General features: G+C 29.8%; 2 protein-coding genes across 3 annotated transcripts; one reads left to right on the top strand and one right to left on the bottom strand.

The window, feature by feature from the left end:
* Positions 1 to 212: 212 nt before the first annotated feature.
* LOC148232664 (uncharacterized) lies at positions 213 to 14740 on the bottom strand. 2 transcript variants are annotated; one of them, XM_088191110.1, is made up of 7 exons: positions 14619 to 14740; positions 4567 to 4789; positions 4264 to 4499; positions 4032 to 4196; positions 3772 to 3960; positions 575 to 759; positions 213 to 461 (listed from the first exon to the last, which is right to left on the bottom strand). In XM_088191110.1, the coding sequence occupies exons 2-7, from the start codon at positions 4656 to 4658 to the stop codon at positions 402 to 404; spliced, it is 927 nt and encodes a 308-aa protein (XP_088047236.1). In that variant the 5' UTR covers positions 4659 to 4789; positions 14619 to 14740; the 3' UTR covers positions 213 to 401. The 2 variants fall into 2 exon arrangements, with proteins under 2 accessions (XP_088047236.1, XP_088047235.1); XM_088191109.1 differs by lacking the exon at positions 14619 to 14740 and adding an exon at positions 9500 to 9847.
* Positions 14741 to 20775: 6035 nt separating this feature from the next.
* Positions 20776 to 22206, top strand: Polr1C (RNA polymerase I and III subunit C). Its single transcript, XM_088191123.1, has 6 exons — positions 20776 to 20920; positions 20982 to 21282; positions 21348 to 21467; positions 21530 to 21712; positions 21774 to 22001; positions 22069 to 22206. The coding sequence occupies exons 1-6, from the start codon at positions 20876 to 20878 to the stop codon at positions 22173 to 22175; spliced, it is 984 nt and encodes a 327-aa protein (XP_088047249.1). The 5' UTR covers positions 20776 to 20875; the 3' UTR covers positions 22176 to 22206.
* Positions 22207 to 22438: the final 232 nt, after the last annotated feature.

Genomic DNA, 22438 nt, shown 5'->3' on the forward strand with positions numbered 1-22438 from the left:
TCTTAAGATTTTGTTTTTTTTAAACGTTGGATTTATTTTTAAGCTGGCATTACTGCCGACATATTTATATATATATATATATACATATATATATTTGATTTCAAAAATTATACAGTTTATTTCACATTGTGACGTATTCTCATTGATGGATGCGTGAACGGAGTATTTGTAACTGTACGATATGTGATGGTTTGCCAATAAAAGTCATAAAAGGGTCTGGTGATTGTTTGTTTTATTATACATTTTTTACATCACATTACTTATGATTGTGAATTATTTGGCACAATAATTATTTTCTTTTATTCGAAGAATCAGTGACATGAACATGCTATTTTGTTAGTTTTATTAACATGTTCTTGCCTCGAGTCTTCGTTTATATGGTACAAAATATGCATTTAAATCTATCTGCTGCCTGAGTTTATCTGATTGTCTTGTAAACCAGCAAAGGACGTACCGACTCTCTGAAATCCAAATGTTTATTTACATTCGTAATAATCGATAACATCTTTTTACAATTCATGAGTCGTGACTCATTCTTTGGCTTTCCTGGTATCTACGCTCTCTGTCTCATTACCTGCGAGACTCCAGCTATCAACGCCAAGAGAGACTTTTTGGCGGGACGGCAGTACTTGTTGCCGGCTTCGTGGCAACACAAGTTCGGGAAACAGTCCAGCGAAGTGTTACACGATCTTGGGAATAGATCGAAGGCTTTCAACGGCGGAGCTGAACATTGGAGATAACTCACCACTGCATTGAGAGCTGAAATTTTATAAGAATATTTAATAAAAATTAATTACACTGAAAGAGATGTCTATATTTTTTGCTATATATGCATAAACATAGAAAAGGTGAGTATTTATAAGATTCATTTTTAAAATAGCTTATGCATAAATATAATTATTAAATAAAACATTGAATTATCACATTTTAATTGAGCCACATTGCACTTATTTAACCTTGAGTACTGAAACATTAAAAATTCGAATAAAGTGAAAGTAACTATCATAAAATTTACACTTATTTTTACTAATAAAATACCTTGTTCGGAATATATTTATTTATTACCTATTTTCATTCATAAATAGTTTATATAGCATGTTATGTTTTTAAATGAAAAAAAAAATATAATGTATAAAATTGCTAGCTAATGTTTTTACACATTTTTTTGCAATCAATACAAATATTTGTGATCCTATTATTATTACAATATTCTACCATACACTATTTACGTGTATGAGGTAAGCTCTTTGAAGTTATTGGTATATTTACTTCTTGTGATACACTTATTAATTTTTGTATTCTGAAACAAGTTCTGCTATTTGAAATATTTTTTTTTCTTGGTATGTTTTCTTCTTTTGTTTCTCTATATAACATTCAAACATTTATTGTAGCCAAGTCTAGCATATTGAAAAATACTTGAAGCGGCCATCTTTTAGACCCCGATTTGACGGTATATTTCCTCGCCATTTAGTCACATCTAGTATTATTATAAAATAAAATGGTTTCGGGTAAGTGTATTTTGTGTTCCAACAATTTTTACAAATTTGTGTTTTAAACTCAATACAAGAACATTTTTGTCTGTTTTATTTTTATAAATTGTGAGACCATATTCATTTGATTTATAAAATAATGTTCATAACATACTTTTTTTGTTTCAAAATCTTTGGCAAACCCCTCTTGTTTCCGCGTATAGTTCCAACTAAGGTAGTCTTTTTTTCTTGTTATTTCTATGCTAGCGGTAGGCTTGTGAAAAATTGTAAGCTTTAGTAAAACACATTCACTAAGATGTGTTGATAACTGTCGTGTTTCATTTATAATATATTTGTTTTTGACATCTAACATGAATCAAAATTTGATACCAAATTTATGAAGCTTACAATGCGTAAATCTATTCAAGTCAAAGCTTTAGTAGAATATAGTTGTAATGCATATAATGAAAATAGCAACTGTAATATTATTTTCAATAAATCTATCCCACACCGTTGATATCAAAGAAATTTATCTGCATTTAAGCGTTGACTTCTATAATTTTTTTTATCAAAACTAATAATTCCTAAAATATCCGTAAACTTATTTCTACTCATGGTTATTGAAAAAAAACTAGTCCTTACTTTTTACTCCATAAATATAAAAGATTTTTGCTTCGTATGTCCCACGTGCATACAGTATTGCGATAAAAGTTTTAACTTTTTCTCCAAAATTTGAAAAGCGTATTATGATCCATAATACGACCGTCAATTATCAAAAAAAATGCGCTACTTACTGCATTTATAATACTTATTTTTGAAAAACCTGTACGCCTTGAAAATATTTTGAAGCCAGGAGTAGGGCTTTTTTATAATTTTTTACATATAGTTTCTTCTGATACAATTGCATAGATATTCTTTTATTGCGTAAATTCAAAATATATCATATTCACTGTCACTTTTTGAGGACGCAGAAGCTATTTACCTATCAGAAAAATCACCATCGCTAGTGAAAAACACATTTTTCCGTCAACTAATTCACATACACTATCATAAAGTTAATTGTTTTCGTTGTCAGAGCGCTCTTCATTTTTCAATATCTTGTCAATTTTCATTTTCTTTCTATTTTCAAAAATAAATTTTATAATAATTAAAAAAATATTATTTTTTTACTTAAAATTAGCTGAAAAATTTTGAAAGTATTTGTAATGAAAACTGATCTTATCAATCAAATGGCAAACATGTGTGTATATGTACACTGACAATTAGAAACTGAATATTTTATTTGTTTTTAAGGCTGGATGACTCATCGAACATATTTTTTAGTGAAATACTGTGCCAGTCATTTTGACTGGTGCCGGTATAAGTAGTCATAATGAAAAATATTTTTATTTCTAATAAAAGAGGAACAAAAGTAAATTTATAATAATACTTATTTATATATCATTACCAAAGTCCTAACATGATTTAAAAAATATAAAGTACGAATTTTAATTATAAAAAAGTAAAACCAGTCATTTTGACTAGTCTGACATTAGAGTAAATATATATGAGTCCGGCAGTTCTAGTGTTAATTAAGTAAAAGTTATAATAATATTATTATAATATTTTTTTTGCATTTAATTAATTTAGGAGAGCAAATGTTTAAAATTTTGGGGTGCATTTAAGATTTCACCTCATCATTGAAACGAAATAAAAATAATTTTATAAAGAATAAAAATATTTTTTTCTGGTAGACGGTAATATTTTCTAGTAATTTAAATAAACAAAATGATATACATATAGTATGTGATTAAATAATATTCCTAAAAAGCTAAGTTTTGGATTTTATAACATAAAATCAGGGACGTCATTTGGAAGGGGGAGGGGCAGGTGAGGGCATTTGCCATTACATAACATTAAGTTAAACAATGAAAGTTTTCCACAAGAAAATTGCAACAATTATTTACATTAGGAAACAAACTTTATCTACAAAACTATTTATAGTCAATACAGATAAATATAGAATTATAATTTCAGATACAAATAAAAATTCCATCATCGAAAAAATCGAATGATTAGATTGTGAAATAATAAATAAAAAACATCAGCAAGATATATTTCCAAAGATTGGTGTTACAACTGAATTTTATTACTGATATCTAGAGACTTGCAGATTGAAGCAGTGTATGTCTAATCATTTACCAGATTGATCATAGATATTAAAATATATTTATATTATTTGTTCTAGAAAGCGATATACTATACATTCCCTAGTGCCTACCGGTTATTAGAAGAGACCTCAAGGAAAAGATAGTCTACTAACGTGAATTAAAGTTCTTCGTCGCTGGCACCAGATCAAATCTAGGCATGGCTGCTCTGCAGTATCTCTTTGTACCATCTGGACAGCAAACTCTCGGCCAACACTCAGCATCAGTCTCACATTCTTGTGTATCGAACAAGAGTTCTCCGAACGGCTCTCGAGGACAATCTTGAGGAATTACTCCAAGGATTGCTATTGATATAAAACAGTTAGTCAATTATATATTACAACACTATATTAATAAGCGTAAATATAGAACTAACGTTCATGATCTTGTTCTGTCGGCGGTGCTGTGATTCCTCGTACACAACGTCTATTACAACACATAAAATCTGATCCGAGACTCTTTCTGCACTCGCTGTGCTTCTTCACACATCTTATTGCAAAGAATTGAAACGGAACATCTCTATCATTTGGACACACCATTTCTGTACATAAATAAATATGTATTATAACATATAATACAAATAAATAAATTTATAATGAAATATCTACCTTTTTCTGGCTTAGGTGTAGTAGTCCTAATGGTTGTTGTGGTTGGAACAGTAGTCGTAGTAGGTTTTGGAGTTGTTGTAGTCGTTGTAGTAGTAGTCGTAGTTGTTGGTATTGGAGTGGTTGTTGTGGTCGTAGTTGTTTTAGTCGTAGTCACAGCTTTTACAGTTGTGGACGTTAATCTTGGTATTAACGTAAATGGTTCTTCGTTAACAGTCGGAAGTGTTATTCTGATATTCCTGAATATACACTGATATGTAGTACCAAAGGCAATCAATATACAAAAAATATAATGTTTGAAATTACTTCTTAGGTTTTGAAGCTTTCTCTGATACTCCTCTCGTGCACCTCAGTCCTAATTCTTCACCTCTCTGACAGCAACGGTAGTTTGAGCCCATCAAACGGCATTCCGAGTGCGCTCTGCACGGCAGAGGGAAGAAGTCGAACGGTATGTTTCCTATCGCTGGACATTTTAATTTTCCTGAAGTCTGTTTCTTTGATTTTGTCGGCGATGGTGTTCTTGGTTTTGCTGAAAATTTATATTTAGAATGTAAAATGTAATTATATGATTTTTATATGTAAATATAATATTTTAATATGATTTATCAATATTTTTAAGATAAAATTGGGTAAATTTTAACACATTTCAAACAAATTTTGATACATAATTAAAGGCAATGAACTGAAAAGTCAGTTTTTTTATGAATATACGGTCAGTAATATTATTAAAATATTGACAATAATGGTCATAAAGCTTAAACTGTATTTACTACAATTAACTTGTCATAACGGCAATACTAACACTAAAAGTAATTTATATTTTCATTAGTTATATGGATACAATATATAATCAACTTCATAATATAATATTGACTGTTTAGTTAAATTACTAATATAAAACAATATTACTAACTCATGCCACAATTAGATTATTAATACAATAATTAATAATCATTTCCGTTTTCTCTAGGTAGGGCAAAAGTTGGCCAGTCAGTGGTCGTATTTCATTAAATGAGATGAATTTTATGTCCCTGTTTAGAATCCACGTCAAAAGCAATAAAATCGTGCTGTCGCCGTCGCAGTGGAAATGCTCGGCTATATAGCGTTCTACTTTTATAACAATATTACGATAAGTGAGATTTGAATGAAGCATATTTAAACCAAATTTTGTCCAATAAGAGAGCGCAAAAAACAATTATCCCTTTTCAGAAGTCAAAAATCCACGTCAAAAGCAATAAAATCGTGTCGCCGTCGCCGTCGCAGTGAGAACGCTCGCTAACGAGCGTTCCCACTGCGACGGCACTGACACGATTTTATTGCTTTTGACGTGAATTTTTGACTTCTGAGAAGTGATAATTGTTTTTGCGCCCTCCTATTGACCAAAATTCGGTTTGAATATACTTTAACCAATACTTTGATATCAGAAGTCGTATATCGATAGCTATAATATTTTAAAACAGTGTAATATCAAAGGGCAGAAAAACTATGGAGCAATATGCGAGATGCAACTTTTTCTGTTGCTCTTTTTCTGTTCGAGAAATGAGTAGGCTTAGTTTGTATTTTGTACTTGACCTAATGAAAGTTCTAAAAATATAATTATTTTTTATTGATCAGAACAGTCAACACCCCATTAATAACTCTTTGCACCGAATCTACTTAAAATGAGGATTATATAAATTGAAAACAAGATTTAACTTAAATAATTGGTTTAAAATACCTATTAAATATATCAATTATTTAATTTTGAATACTTTGCCGAACACCGAACAGTGACAGCATACAGTAATTAGTTGCACTGTTCATACATTTATTTGTGTGTACTGTAATTAACTAGGCAATATGTTCCAGTGCATACAATGCCTAGTTAATGTGTGCATTTTAAAAATTCACACTTTGCCTTTGTCATATAGTATGACACATAATTTATAATAAAAACCAACTTTAACTCTCAAGTGAACTGGGGGCAAAAGTTTGTCAGCCAGTTGGCGTTTTTTAATTCGTAGTATCTCATTAAATGCATCCATTTTTCTGGCTGACTTCAAATGTGGTGGGAGGGGACAAATATCTTCATTTGCCCCTATCAAATAATGTCTCTGGGATTTGTGCTTGAAATTTTACTTTTTTGATAATGCAACTTATTAAAATTATTTTTATTTAATGATTTATTATTCTTGAACGTCTTAAGAATCAATGGCAGGCATCCTGTTTCGTACAGTTTACACAAGGAAAACTACTACTTAAATATTTTAGAATAATTAAAATAATTATAGTTAAAGTTAAAATTCATTTAAAATTTCAACTTAATGTATGTAATATACTATGTAATTAATGTAACAATTTAATTTGATAAATATCCTAAAAGCAAAATCTAATATTTTTTTGTTCTTGAGATTAGGAATATCTAGGAAAACTAATCTTGACATTAACTCTTGTCAACGCGAAAGCTGTAAATATGACAAAATATATACGCACGTGTATTAAAATATACTTTATATAATATTACGATTTTTAAATATTCGATATTTATATGTAAATTACACAAGTTTACTTTGTTTCTTTCTCTCCCTCTCTCCCCGTTTCTCTCTCTCTCTCTCTTATTATGTTTTTTCATTATATTTTTTAAACATTTTTTTACTAAGATGCTGTAGCGAAATTTGCTCCTTTATTGCACTATTTTTAAATAAAATTAATTTCCACTCAAAAACGACGTTATTGAAAAAATGGTAATGATATAATTCGTTTTATTATTATTTATTACTTACCGATATTTGTTATTTTAAAAAGTAAATTTTGCTGTAAAAATACCTCTAAAAAATCCACATTTATTATTAATATGTAAACCCCAAAGTTGAAATTTAACTTAGCTCAATATATACCATACACATACATAATATGCAATTTAATATTGTATTTTTTTAGAATTTACTAATAATTTAAATGATTTATATTAAAAGGGCAAACTTGTTCTAGTGTAATTAGTAAATATGTGAACTCTGATTTTCTCCGGACAATCCATAAAACCTGATTGAAAATGTTTGATATCAGATCTGGTTACTGGTTAAGTGAAAAGATGTTGCATTATGTACTTAATTAAAGCACATTAGAAAAGATGACAAGTTCCTGTTGAATCTGACAGCAAAAGTTCCTCAAAGCTATGAAACGGCGTTTTAAGGGGTAATTTCTTTTCTTCTTTCTTCGCTATCATATAGTTTTCATTTTAATTTACCATTGCGATATTAAAAACTTTAGGAATGATAATCTATTTTAATTTTGTTGTTTTTAAATCTGGCAACATTTTATTTTGACAGTTCTACAACAGCGCCACGCCAAAAATTGTTACTAATTAAATATGGAGCTAAATTTGAATATCAATGTTGCATGATGAATGACACCTTACTTGAAAATATATCTATAATTATCCGGATTTACAACACGCGCATTGCAAGTTTTCTCCAATCAATCCCGACATAACATTCAATCGATTACAAAACGGAATTTGTAAATGCAACTATGTAAAAGGTATTGAAGAAAAAAGTCGTGTGTAGGTGCCAAGTTTTTGAAAGTTTTTCGATCGACATTCGTTGGACACATTTGAGTTAATGTCGTTTCGTAATTTCCTATCGAACGCGGGTCAAACTCGCGATACGTTCTCTTATTATTTTTTTTAATGCACCATCCGAATGTTTGGGAGCATCAATATGGCAAAATCTTAATTATACATATAAAAAAACACTTTTGCAATTCGGCCGACTGAGTAATAATCTCGATGCAAGAAATGATCATGTCTAAAAAATTGCAACAACTGCTATTAGGCGTTCTAGATATTTATGTAGTGTATGAGTACATTTTATAAATATAACTAATGAACGAATGTAACAGATTTTACTTGAACAATACAAACTTTTAACGTTTAAAAGTGAAACGATATTGTATAAACATGTATCGAAATATAGTTGAGCGATTGTTATGTAATATGAAATTAAACGTAGAGATAATTTTCCTACTAGTTTACAGTAACTCGTGCGTCTTGAACGTAACAAGTAAATTTAGATTATGGTGATTAGTTATTGACAACTATTCATGAAGTTAGATGTTAGATAATATTATCTAATAGAATGTAATGTAATTGCAAACAGTGTAATTACATCAAATAAATATATAGTAGAGTATAAGTGTAATGTATGTAAATTGTAAAGAAAAATATATAGATTAAACTTTTATTTGCATTCATTAAACAATAACCAGAAATATATATGAAAAATTTAGAAAACCTAAAAATAAAATTATATATCTACTTATAAAATTAAACATAAAAATAAAACGGTTAGTTATATTTCACCGAATGTTATTATTTATACAGAGGGAAAAGAAAAAAATTCTTAAGCTTTCTTTATTTATTATTAAAATAAAACCGTTTTTATTATAATTATATATAATTCATATTTCAAAAATGAAAGGCAATTATCAGAAAATATTCTATTGTTATTCGTTAGTACCATTTAAATATTAAATATCGATTAAACGATGAAATACTTGTTTGGTATATATATTTAATATGCCGCCAGGAAAAGTCAGTGTTGCTAACATTGTGTAATTACGACTGTCCTTATAAATTGAGTTATCTCAGTAAGTTTTATTTCAATTTGATGACACAATATCGGCCGCAGTTTTAATCTGATTTTTATACAAACTTTTCTGAAAAATCTGATTTCAAAATAGCAGCTGTGCAAAAAATAAAAACTCCATGTATAAAATCATTGGAGAAGAAAGTAAAGAGTTGTATAACTGATCTAGAAATAATAATATGTATTTTCGCATAAACAAACCAAAACATCATTTTGAACAAATCTATCTGATTTTTGCAGGTAGTGCCGAGAGTAATCGCTTAAATATATAAATGGCCTAAACTTGGCCGTAAGCAAAATTTGATATACATATGTATATTTTTAATATTCTGTATTTTTTGTATTAGTGACTCAATAAATACAATAAAAATTTATACATTTATAACAATACATCCAGATTTGTTTTATGTATAATTCTCTAATAAGTACAAACTTTTAAAATATTATTTTCTCGTCCTCCCCCACCCCTATGAGATACAATAACTTTTTTGTATCTCATAAAAATTATTTTTATTTTTTGTGTTTAAAATGATTCATGTCACCGAAAAGTAAATTAAATCCCCCTCTTTTATTTATAAATTATTATATAGTATATAAATTAATAAATCACTCACCGACGTCATTTTCGTTGTTTTGGCCAAATATTCCATCAGGCAATCCGACCGCGATAATCAAAACGATCAATTTGTCAATCAACATTTTTGTTTAATTGTTCATGCACATTTAGCGCGCACTTATGGCCACTTTTCACACTTTTCACACTCGCGCGGAAATATGAAACTTTTTTCATGCGTCCGCGCGCCGATGCAGTTGCTGCGCGATTGGATAGCCAAAGTTTGTTCGAATGAACTTCGGGTAATTCCGTTTCGCAATCGAGTTTTACAGAGAGGTGGCGAATATTATGGTATAGCCGGCACTGGCAGTTGCGCAAGTGATCCACGATCACTTTCCCTTTTCGCTATGGAAACAACTGCACGAAAGCCGGTAGGTTATGGCTGATGTTAAATTGGGTCGGGAGATGAGGGATGTTTTTTTATGATCGTTACACATAAATATCGAAGGTTATTAAACTTCGGCTTAATAGATACTATACATCGATAAACATAAAAATGCTAATACGGATGCTGTCAGTAGCTAATAAAAATCCATATTAATTATGGCAGGGACATCATTTATGGGAGCAAGTAAGGACATTTGCATGTCATTTAATGAAATACTATAAATCTTAATGATATTAAAATATTAAAAAAACTACTTCTGATTGATGAACTTTTGCCCCCCCCCCCCTCTCCATAAAAACAGTTTCGAATCTATCCCGAAAATATTTGTTAAAACATGTCATTCTAGTGAAATCATATCAAAACACATTTTCACCGGTAGATATGTATTTTCATCAGTGAAAATATAATTTATCTGACAGTTGCTAGTAAAATTACATGATCTCTACTTTTCATATGTAGTATATACATTTACATACTTAGCATTATTTATTTATATGCGATGTGTAAATGTTACAGTGAATGTGTATTTTTCAGTGAAGGTTTATTTTCATTAGTGAAGTCCAAATACATTTTCACCAGTAGACATATTTTTCTACTAGCGAAAATATAATTTAAGAGTCTTGGATCCCAAGCGGAAGTTTTCCGCTATTTCATATACCGTTGGCATCTGTAACGTACGAACACATAATAAATCTGTGTGTTGTTTAGCATTTAGAAACGCGAAAAAAGAAATCAGTGTTTCACTGGTCCTTCAAGTTCGATTAGATGGTCAAGGTCACACGCAACAAAAAGATAAAACACCCTACTTTAACTAGATTATATGATATTATTTATGCGTTCTAGATAATACTAAACCAAACAACTAAACACATTTTCCGGATTTTTTATGTCGATAATCTTAAGCACACAATTTATATTTATAAATAATCAGTATTAATGTTTATATATTATACATACGTATATATGTAAATAAAAGTATTACTTTTTTGATATTTTACTTCCATTTTACATTTACATTTTATTTTAATTCATTTTAATGTTATACCAATAAATTGCTAATTTCTTTAAAAATATTGTCGTAGATAATATTTGTCAATATTTTGCCTGTAAATTGCTATTTTATTGAGAAGTTCAATATGCAGCGTGCTGGTTCAGATCAGATATCAGATGACTTGAGGTCGGTCGATGAAGGATTAATCACTTGCCGACCGACCCGTTATAGATCCTCGTCTTTCATAAATCCGATATTAAATATCGAAGATTGATATACTTACAGTTTGTGGGTCAAAGATTGAAATCTAAGCGAGTGATAAATATGCGTCTAATATATTCGATTTTTAAATTAATGAAAAAATATTCTATAAATTAATCTTCTGTGTCTTAAAGAAAGTAATGTCTTAACTGGAGCAATTTTAACTAGCAATATTATTCGTCATTGCGTTTCGAATAAATATATACGTCAGTAACTACTGATACTGCTTGTCGTATGACTGACGAAGAAAATATTTTCGTCAATTTATTTATAGAAAATATATTGGGCAGGTCAGTTTCGAGTCACTGAAAGATTTGATGAGCTTTAAATTTTATATATGCACGCGTTTTAAATAAAATAAAAAGTATACCGTTGTTAACTCAAGTAAGCACAGTAAAATACTACCCATGTTTTAACATTTCAATCTTTTCGAATAGATCAACAAGTAAAGAGAATGTATTTTTATTGTTCTTATCAAGGATTTATTAAGCAATGCAATACAAATAAGCGTAAGATGCAATCCTTTTTAATATTTTAAAACACAAAGCAATTGAAGTGATGTACTCGTAAAATATTTTAATAAATCGTATATAAACATATAAATTAAAATATAACTCGAAACAAATACAATGAACTCTAAAAGCATTGACCTACAAATAAAATCCATTCGTGACTTGTTATATTAGAACAACGATGGATAGATAGATAAGAATAGTTGCTTTTAAATCCTTGATGACTCATTTTCAAGTCCACTACTTCTGGATAGTGATATTGAAATAGATATTTTTTGGTATAATTTAACTGAAACTTAATTTGTATAATAAAAATTAGTAATGAAAATAGATGGCATGTATAACAATTTGCTATTATTGAGCTAAAAGCAAACTAAATCATAGTATTTTATTATTTTAAGTTAAAGTTGTATGACTTTAAATTAAAAAAATATTATAATAAAACTATTTACTTAAAAAATAATATATATATTGTTTTTGTTATATATTATTAAAATATGGGTTTTAGTTAGTTTTATATACATAACTTGTAATTTATGTAAATTTAAATTAGCCATAACATAAATACAATGTTTACATATTTTTTAGTTTGCTTATTGTTGCATTGTACATTTTTTCATTTCACTTTCAACATAGGTCAATAATGTCAAGATTTGACTGTTTAGACTTCAACAAAACTAATCCTTGAAAGATTTGAAAGGCGCAATTATCAATCTAGTTCGTTGCTCAACTTATGTACCTATATCTTATCTTACTGTATAAGATAGGAAATTATATTATCATATAAATCAAAACATCCTACACTCTAAATCTAGTTATATATTTTTCAATACAAGTATGGAAACTAGTAATAATACTGCAAATTCTTAAGTTTTCTATCACGCTTGAAACACGCGTTTCCCGTCTTACAAGAATCGTTTAAATGTGTTATAATCATAATATTCGATCATATTAATGCAAAACTATTATGCAACTACAATAAATACTTACATTACTAACGACTAGGATAAATGATACGATTTGTGTTTTTACTATAAACTCTTTTTGTGAGTTAATGAATCGCCAAGTTATTATGCAATCATCAGGTTAATCACTCTTGTAACGGAAACTTGTCCAGATCACGAGATCAACTAAAGTGAATACTTTTCGTGAGACAGTTTTTTTGTTAGGTAATTTTTAGTGGTTTGGATTTACCGAAATGTCGATCGGATATGTTATAGTTTGTTGCGCAATTGCAAGACGTGATTGTGGTATAAATTATAATGTAATGCACTGGAACAGGAAAATTTCACTTTATTTTATTCACATATTTTATGATTCGGAAAGTGACACTTTGTTAATTAATTGTATCAGTCGTATTAATCGATAATATTTACAATTATTACTCTATCCATTTTATTCAATGATTTGTAATATCACACCTGTTGTAAAATTTGCGGAAAATAAGTTTTGATTAAAAAACACAATCTAATTAAAAATATTTTATGCACTTCCCAATTATTGTATGTATTTTATTATAAAATCGTACTGTTGACTCATTCGTTTATCAGATACAATAATATTGTAATACATACATATATAGCTTTACTATTCATATTAGGTTACATTCATTTTACATGCTTTATGTACTTAGAGAACGACATCAAATGGTTCAACGAGACGGCGAGATAAAGGGTGAATAATTATTAGAAATGTCTTTGAATTTGCAATTGAATAGATTGTGTTACGGACAGGGCTTGCGCCCCTTCAGGTGTCCATGTCAAGAGGACAAGGCCTCCAGAGGAGCTACGCCACTGCGCATGCGCTATCTAGAGGTTCGAGGACCAGAAAGCCTGTGCCCCTCAGATACTATTTATTTATTTTTTCTGTTAAAACCCAAACCTACCCTATACGAATTAACTAAACCCACCTTGAACTAATGTTTGATTAATTCGTTTAATATTATCAAAACATAGCTGTAGGGCGATATATCACTTGTTAGGGCCAAACTGTTCAGAACGCACGTGTATCGAATAATCCGCGCAGTGAATATAGTTTCATATAATTGACAAGTGACATTATAAATCAATTGTTTGATACTTTTTTACTAAGCTATTTAGTAAAATGACGGGTACTTGTTTTTAATGTCGGCGCCACGCTCAGAATCCAATGGTTATGAATTGCGAAACATCGGTTTGGCCCTAACGGTTATGAAAGCGGGCAACAACGTTTTGCTACATAAATACGTTTTAAAATTGAAACAAGTTAGGCGCGCATAAACGTTGGTCAGTACAGTGAACACTCCATGAATAACTCTCTAAATAACTCGCTCGCTCACATCTAACCGGTTTAAATTTTAAAACGTATTAATGTAACAAAATGTTATTGGCCGCTTTCATGGCCGTTAGGGCCAAATTCGCAATGCGACGAAGCGGAGAGTTTCTGATTGTGACGCCGACATTCTAAATAAGTACCAAATAATTTTCACTGAAAAATACACATTTATTGTAACATATGCATACCATACAGTTCTTAAAAAAATAATTACATATGAGATAAAAATCAAACATATTTATTGGGCTAATAATGTTGTATAGGATAGTGAATAATAAGTAGACAAATAGACAGTGCATTTATAAATGGGGAGTGACTTAAATAAATAAACATAACGTTGGTATGTTTTTATTATTATTTTAATAAATTATTACACTACACATAATTTATGTTTACTGAAGTAAACAATTGTAAACTATTTCATTAAGGTTCAAACTTTGTTCCATCGCCATTAAGTTACCGATCTTCAAAATTCCCACGCTATTTTAATATTGCAATATTTGTATCATAATACTATGACCCAAATTTTATAAGCAACATTCTAGTCGCGAGTTGCATATCTATTGTATAAGTCACATGATGTGAGGTTAAATGTTAGATCTTCGTCAGAACAAGTAACATTTAAGATATTCGCATTTGCATGTATTGTACTTACATACATATATCACAGCTGGTGTATTTCAGAAATTTCGACACAGTTTTGGTTAATTGATCCAGATCAACAAGGAGCACACACAAGGTTGGTGTATGCGTTTTCCGACACGTAACCAGAGTGATGTTGCAAAATTTGAGTAAACTGGTATTACGATTTTTCGAATTTCTACTTTTTTACATCACGAGTCCTGTTCTGAATTGAGACTTTGCGAAAGGAACTCTTGTGGAACGAGTCGCATACACATAATGGATAATAAATTCTGAAATCGTAATTCATTTCGTTATTGGGACACTGCAACTTAAATTATATAAGATATGCACATGTTTACTTATATGTTTTTGTACCGTACGATGGAAGGTCAATATTTTATGACCTTTTATAAAAATGTGAGAAGTCAAAATGTCTCATTTTTTTACAATTACGATGAATGTTTAACCATGGGCTAATTTCTGTGATGTTTCATGTAGAATATTTGTAGCGTCTAGAATCCATAGCAGTCATTCTTATATATTATATATCTACAATATATACATACATATGTATGTATGTATGTCAAACCATAAAGCATACATATAGTGAGCTACGTGTAAGAACATAAATTAATTTGCATATGTATAGTTGAACTACATATACATATGTGGGTCCAGATATGATTAGCGAACCTGGAGCTACGCTGGCAGCACTGAGGCGGAGCGGTAGTTGAGTTTATCAGCAACGCGACGAAAGGACGCCTTCTATAATGCACATAAATATAAATAAAATAGTCTTAACGTATCATGTTTAAATTATACATTATTTTAAACGCAAATGTGATTCACTATTACTTTTTTCGTGACACCATTAATTATTATGGAAGTGTAGATGAAATTATTAATAGGGTAGTTTGTATGTGGTACTTTTAAAATATAAATTTACCGTATACGGTTAAATAAGTACGTCAGCGTGACGAATACACTTGTTCGGTGAGTCACAATTTTCGACCAGTAAAGTCTACCCAATAATATTAAAAAATACTTTTTATATAAAATACATTTTTATTTCAATTAATCGTATGATACAGTAATCATATTATTATTTAACATTTGATTTAATGTTAAAGGATATATAAACAAAGTATAAAATGTAAGCAATATACAAATACAACATTGTTCTGCTGTACGGTTATTTATTGTACAATATAGGAGCTATTTAACGTTTATAACTTATGCTGCAATAATTTTATAATAGTAGCAAACGTATACAATATTTTTCATTGAATGAAAATAGTTTTTACACAACATATTTTTGCATTCAACTACTTTTGTTTAGCACGAACTGTTCTTTTGAACTTTCTGTTAAAAATATAAGGCGGTACCAATGAAAATAAAATCTTATTTAATTGCTGAAAAAATACTTATTAGTGCGATTATGTTTTACTACAAAAATTGACTCATTGAATATATAATTCAATAATGAATTCATACGTTCTAGAAAATGTTGTTGTACTACATAAAAACAGTCTAATGAATATAAAATTGAAGTATATATTTTTTTTATATTTATGATAAATAAAGGTTAATAAATGTTGACAGCTTTTAATCTTAAAATAAATATAAAAAAAGAACATTCTTATTTTTTTTATAAATAAGTACAATGATGAAATTTAGGCAAACTTTAAGTTTATTATTGATTCCGAAATCGAAGCTTTTATTAACTCGCTCATAACTCAGCGATAAAGATCTCGTTTTGACTTTTTAAAAATGTCGAGATCTGGTCGTTCTTGTCTTGAGAAAACTAGATCTATTTACGTAACAGATTGAATATTTAATTCAATAAATCGATCTCATAAATAATTATACGACGAAAGTCCTTTAGCGTTTCTAAAATTTGCTTAACAACTTGTGTACGTGCAACGGTGCATGTAACTATTTTTTGCTATTGCTTTTCTGGTTTATGACTAAATTTTTTTCGAGGACTATTATGAAAAATTATGATTAGAAGCTGTATATTCAATTAAGAATTTATTATTACTACTAAGATCGTGTGTTGTAAAGATATTATTATAATTAGATATTTTAAAATGCCTGAAGGTAAATATCACAAATTACATGTGAAAAAATGTGTATCGTTTCGTTGCCAATATCCCATCAAATGTAATTTGCTCTTCCTGTATCTAGTTTATGACAGCGGATCTCATTTTATAATGTAATAAATCGCTGTGATTTTGACGCAATAAAGTTTTGATTCAGAGTGATACAAAATTAAGTTTTACTTAATACATGAATTAATAAATTTAATATAGCACACGATTGACTAATAATCACCTTGATGACTGTTTCTGTTTTGCTACAAGTAATTATATGCATTATTATTTGGAAATAGCCAATGTTTTCCAAGGTCAGATTTTTCAATATTTTTTAATAAAATCAGTAAAAAAGATACTATTTTTCATTAAATTTCTATTCAACTTCTCCTTTACGACAGATAAATAAAAAAAATGTTTCGATAATAATAAAATTAATAAATATATTATAAATATTCTAAAACACCATAAATATTGCTATAGAGCACAAAATAGAACTATATTTGCTTATGAAATGTCTATTTTTGTGGTCCATAGTATATTGGAAAATTTAAAACAGAAAGTTCGCAAAATCTTTTAATGGAAATAAACGTGAAAACAAAACTTTTATGACGTTAAAAGCGCCATAAATCAATTCGACACTTCGGCAGGTTGGTTGGTTTTTCTGATGCCGACCAGTGCGGAACGTACGTGATAATAGATGGATTAGGCTGAAAGCATTCGGGGGGTATCCCTTGACAAAGCATAACATGTGGAATGTAAGGTTGTCACATCATACAAGCGGTAACCTGCTTAAACTCGAACACAATGGTCACAACAATTAGATTATAAAACGGACGGAATGTGAACGTGGACGAGCACTAAGCCTCCCCCAGTATAAATAAATCGAATACACAGCGCCCATATCATTCACTTCCGTTCGAAATTCGCTCATATGAATCCTAGTGTTTTATAATCTCTGTCGCGTCTGTGAGATCAGAGCTAGTGATTATTATATATTTATTTTCTCGCCCGTTCCACTGTTACTAACCTTCTGTCTCTCACCAAAACGGTGACAAAATCTCTCAATGCTGGAATTCAAGTAGACGTCATATATACAGATTTTGAGAAGGCATTCGATAAGGTTTTTCATGTGTTATTGCCGACTCGCCTATGGCTGTGGCCATCCGGCTTTTTCATACGCTGACATTACACATTGACTTGTTTAATGTTAGCTACGAGGATCTGGTCCGATTCGTATCGTTTAATTTTGATATTCCATGTTTTTTTTTGTTTCCTTCTTTATATGTATTATTTTATTTACATTAAATTACCGCTACATATTCCTATTGGAAACAGTGTTTCTAAAATGTGTTTCGTGAGTCAAAAAGTATTTTGTTTTCACACAATAATAAAGTTTATAACTCTCGATTCAAGTGTTGAAACGTTTATATATTATATAATTATGTGAGTATGCAATGAAGATTGTTAAAATTACACAAGAGCATTAAATGACGACAGTAGAAAGGAAAACTTGCAGTTACTTGTTTATATGTTGTTTAACTTTAAGATAAGCTTTCCCGATCTAATCTTCTTTTGACCTATTTATACGTGTATTTTATATCAATAATATTATATTTTATTTATTTATTTACTGCAATTATAATTCAAGGAAAGAATTTTAAATTAATAATTACAACCGCATTTGATTTTTTCATCATAAAACATTAACAATTTATGCACATAAACATGTATATCCAGATTTACAGATAATATACTAGTTTATGAATATAAAAAACATGAAAATCATTTAAATAATTTGTTTTTAAAATACCCATAAAAAAATGCATGTTGTCAATTGCACTTTTTATGCAATGTAATACCATAATTATGTTTTTGATTGACCTTGTTAAAATGCAATTATTTTTTTCTGACAATCTTACATGGTTTACATTGAATATACAAATTGATATTTAATAATCCTTGATTGAATACATTTTCTCTAAAAAACACTCATATTTTTTTAATGAAAAAGAGTTATACATATCATACTCTTATTCATGAGGCTTGACAATATCGATAATTAGTAAATCAATACATATATTTTCTAAATGAAAAAAAATTGTAACTGAAATATTGAGTACATATTGGAACTATTATGGATTTTACAATAATCTATACAAAGTGCATTAACATTAATATTAAATTATTAAAATATAAATTCTGTGTCGTACACAATCATAATCAGTGATTATCAAAAAATATAAATTTATAATGACTTTTTTTTAATTTGTTAAGGCAAATTAATTAAAAATTACTTTAGTGCTAAAATTGTAACTAGGCAAAATAATTAATAGAGTAATCTCATATTTACGGTAAAAATTTTGTACAGCGCAATTGGAAGTTGACCAAACATCAATACTTAACAAATATTTTAAATCGTTATTCCTCAATTATTAAAAATCATTACTCCGTCGCAAAATTTTGTTTTAAAATGAGAAGAAGGCCAACGCTGTAGCTGACAGCCTTCAAAACTAAATGCTCAGTTATATCTAGCAAACCTTAACATTATTTTAAAAATAAGTCTAGATTATTACTTATTGTTTATGTTGATCAAATTTAAGTTTAAAGCCCATTGCTTCTTTTAACCGCAAAGTAACAAGTAGGGTTGCAAAATTTTAAGTTGTCTTTTACAGGGCCGGCCCTAGGTTATTTGGCGCCCCAGGCAAAAACTAAATTTGCGCCCCCCCCCCCCTATTAATACTTTAATAACTCATTACATGAGCACAAACATATAATTCAAATAAAAGTAATTTAATATTATATTTGACACCATACTATTTTTTGAGATTGTGGGTATTTAAGAATTTGCAGTTTTATTTTCGTCGCGATTTTTTGCTCGTGAAATAATCTAAAGAGTGCACAGTAGTGTATACAAAAAAATAATATCAGATTATATTCTTTAACAATATTGTTTGATAATTTTAAGTGAATATTGCACCTTTATTTGGTATCACGGCGCCCCACAAGATCTAGCGCCCCAGGCGATCGCCTGTACTGCCTGCCCCTCGGGCCGGCCCTGGTCTTTTTTATCAAGTTGTAGTATTTTATATTCCACAAATAATACTGCTAATTAATTGTACATCAAACTTAGATGTACTTTTTCTTATTTTTGGAACATACTTAAATATATTACATATATTGAAAATTTTGAAAATCATTTATAGGATTTAAAAAATTTAAGAAAATGTATTTAAATAATATTCATAATATTAGTGTTAAAAAATAGCATTACAAATAATTTATTATATCATATCATATTTTTATGATACCCCTTCCTCTCCCACCAAGTTTGGGTGGCACACTGCGTGTCACCACTGCTCCTAAGCATTGCTCACACGCGCTTCAACTGGCCAGCATGGACAGAGGAAAGAAGCGACCTAGGAGAAGCTCTTAGCTAAGAACATATCTCGCCGGAGGGCATGGTCCCATGCATGCTGAAAGATGCAAATTCATGGTCAGCTTGGCAGTAATTCGTATCGTGCGTTATATCTGCTAATGAACCGGACGATCGAACCAGAAAAAGCACCTTAAAACCTGAACAAGGGTTTCAAGGTCAACTAAGACATCTAAGAGCTTAAAGGTCAAGAAGCTGCTTCTCTGAAGCAACGTGTAAAAGCCGTTCGAAACAAATTGAAGCAACTGGAAGCATTGAAACAAAACGTTGGAGCGCCTAAAAACCAACATCCGCCAATTTATAGCCGAGATACTGCCTGAAATGTACAAAAAAGTCATCAAAAATTACACTGAAAGGATCAGCAGCTGTAAAAAGTCCAGAGGCGATCATTTAATTGATATTATTTTTCATAATTAATTACATATATCAAATGTTAAATAAATAATAAATCTAAAGATACCTTTAAATTTGTGTTTTTTTTTAAATGTTGGGAAACTTAAGTTGGATCATATTTTAAGCAAAAAATGCTTTAATTTAAATTTAGAAAACGACATTTAGTTATATAAAATTTATATAGAATTAATATAATATTTTAAAGCGTTTTTTATATTTTCACTATTAGCGCTTTTATTAGCTCATTTAAAAGCTAAGTAGCGTTTGGTCATTGCCAGCACTGTAAAAAAGCACGCGGCTTTGACAGCTAGCGGCGTTTCTTAGGTTGTGTTTATATTCACATTAAAAATATACAATTATTTAAAAATGGATCCAAAACCAAGAATTTTCCTTGAAGAGTTCCGCGTTAAGGTAATTGATATATTTACAAGTTTAATTTGTGTTTATTTGACCGTCAAATTTCCAATTTTAGTCTTCGCCTAACGATTATGGCATGTCTGATGAACCGTGGTGCACCAAGAAGTACAAGAAAAAAATTCGCATTGTCGTAATACGCAAAAATGAAACTGACATGGAGTTTGATCTGATCGGTGTACATCCTGCGTTTGCGAATGCTTTTCGGCGGTTGATGTTAAGCGAAGTACCCAGCATGGCTATAGAAAAAGTTAAAATATTCAACAATACATCTTTGATTCAAGATGAAGTTCTAGCTCACAGATTGGGACTGATTCCGTTGAAAGCCGATCCTCGTCTATTCGAATATAAAGCAAATGGTATGTCAACTTTTTTATAAATATCGATTGAATTAAATGCTTATATAATTTATAATTATATTTAGATACTGCAGAGTCGAATGAGAACGATACATTAGAATACACCCTGAAAGTTAAATGCGTTAACAATCCGACACAACATAAAGATTCTAGCCGACCTGAAGATTTATATAAAAACCATAACGGTAATTGAAATGCTTTTTAATAATTGTCGCAAATATAAATAAGATTCCATTTTATTATTTAGTATACTCGGGTCAAATAAAATGGACACCGATTGGAAACCAATCCATGATCCATAAAGAATCATCTGTCGGTCCAGTACATGACGATATTTTAATCTCAAAAATGAAACCTGGACACGAATTGGACTTGGGTTTGATCGCCGTGAAGGGTACCGGAAAAGATCACGCTAAATTCTCGCCAGTCGGTAAGAAAGATCATTTTACATTTATTTAATAAACAATAAATCAATTATTATGTAATTCCAGCGACTGCGAGTTACCGTCTGTTACCCGAGATTCATCTGTTGCGTACCATAGATGGTCCCAATGCTGAATTGTTTCAAAACTGTTTCGCGCCCGGAGTAATCGGATTAGATCGTGAGGGAAAAGCTTATGTAAAAAACGCTCGATATGATACATGCAGCCGTAACGTTTTTAGATATGAGGAACTGAAGGATTCCGTCGTTATGAGCCGAGTATCCGATCACTATATTTGTAAGTCTTATATTGAAAATGTCTTGAACTACGAAGACTTCTTAAACGTGTTCTTTTTATGTTTTAGTCAATATTGAATCTGTCGGAGCTTTGCCGCCGGAAGTCATTTTCATCGAAGCTGTCAAAGTGCTGAAGCAAAAGTGTCGAAACCTTTTAGATGAACTATCAAAATAAATCGTTTTTAATAATAAATGTTCCTAAAATATTTTTATTTTTGATTTTTGCCACAAAAATATCTTTACCAGCAATAACAAATATATTGAATAGAAGAGCAGTCTGAGATTTAACGCATTTAAAATCACAATTAAGAATAGACACATGACCTTTGGATTAGGGACGTCATTTGGGGAGTAAGGGCATTTGTACCCATATAATATTAGTAAGTTGATATCATTCTTACATTATATGGATGATCCGTGTTTTGATTACACTCCGAT

The sequence above is a fragment of the Plectrocnemia conspersa genome, unplaced genomic scaffold (genome assembly GCF_051122295.1).
Source record: "Plectrocnemia conspersa isolate PC_06_02 unplaced genomic scaffold, ASM5112229v1 ptg000008l, whole genome shotgun sequence".
In the NCBI taxonomy this organism is placed as follows: domain Eukaryota; kingdom Metazoa; phylum Arthropoda; class Insecta; order Trichoptera; family Polycentropodidae; genus Plectrocnemia; species Plectrocnemia conspersa.

Coding starts and splice junctions, on each gene's coding strand:
- Polr1C (XM_088191123.1), top strand. CDS start 20,876: ATGGATCCAAAACCAAGAATTTTCCTTGAAGAGTTCCGCGTTAAG. Junction 21,283..21,347: donor ATTCGAATATAAAGCAAATG/GTATGTCAACTT, acceptor AATTATATTTAG/ATACTGCAGAGTCGAATGAG. Junction 22,002..22,068: donor AGTATCCGATCACTATATTT/GTAAGTCTTATA, acceptor TTTATGTTTTAG/TCAATATTGAATCTGTCGGA.
- LOC148232664 (XM_088191109.1), bottom strand. CDS start 9,584: ATGTTGATTGACAAATTGATCGTTTTGATTATCGCGGTCGGATTGCCT. Junction 4,500..4,566: donor AAAGCTTCAAAACCTAAGAA/GTAATTTCAAAC, acceptor GTGTATATTCAG/GAATATCAGAATAACACTTC. Junction 462..574: donor TGATAGCTGGAGTCTCGCAG/GTAATGAGACAG, acceptor TTTGGATTTCAG/AGAGTCGGTACGTCCTTTGC.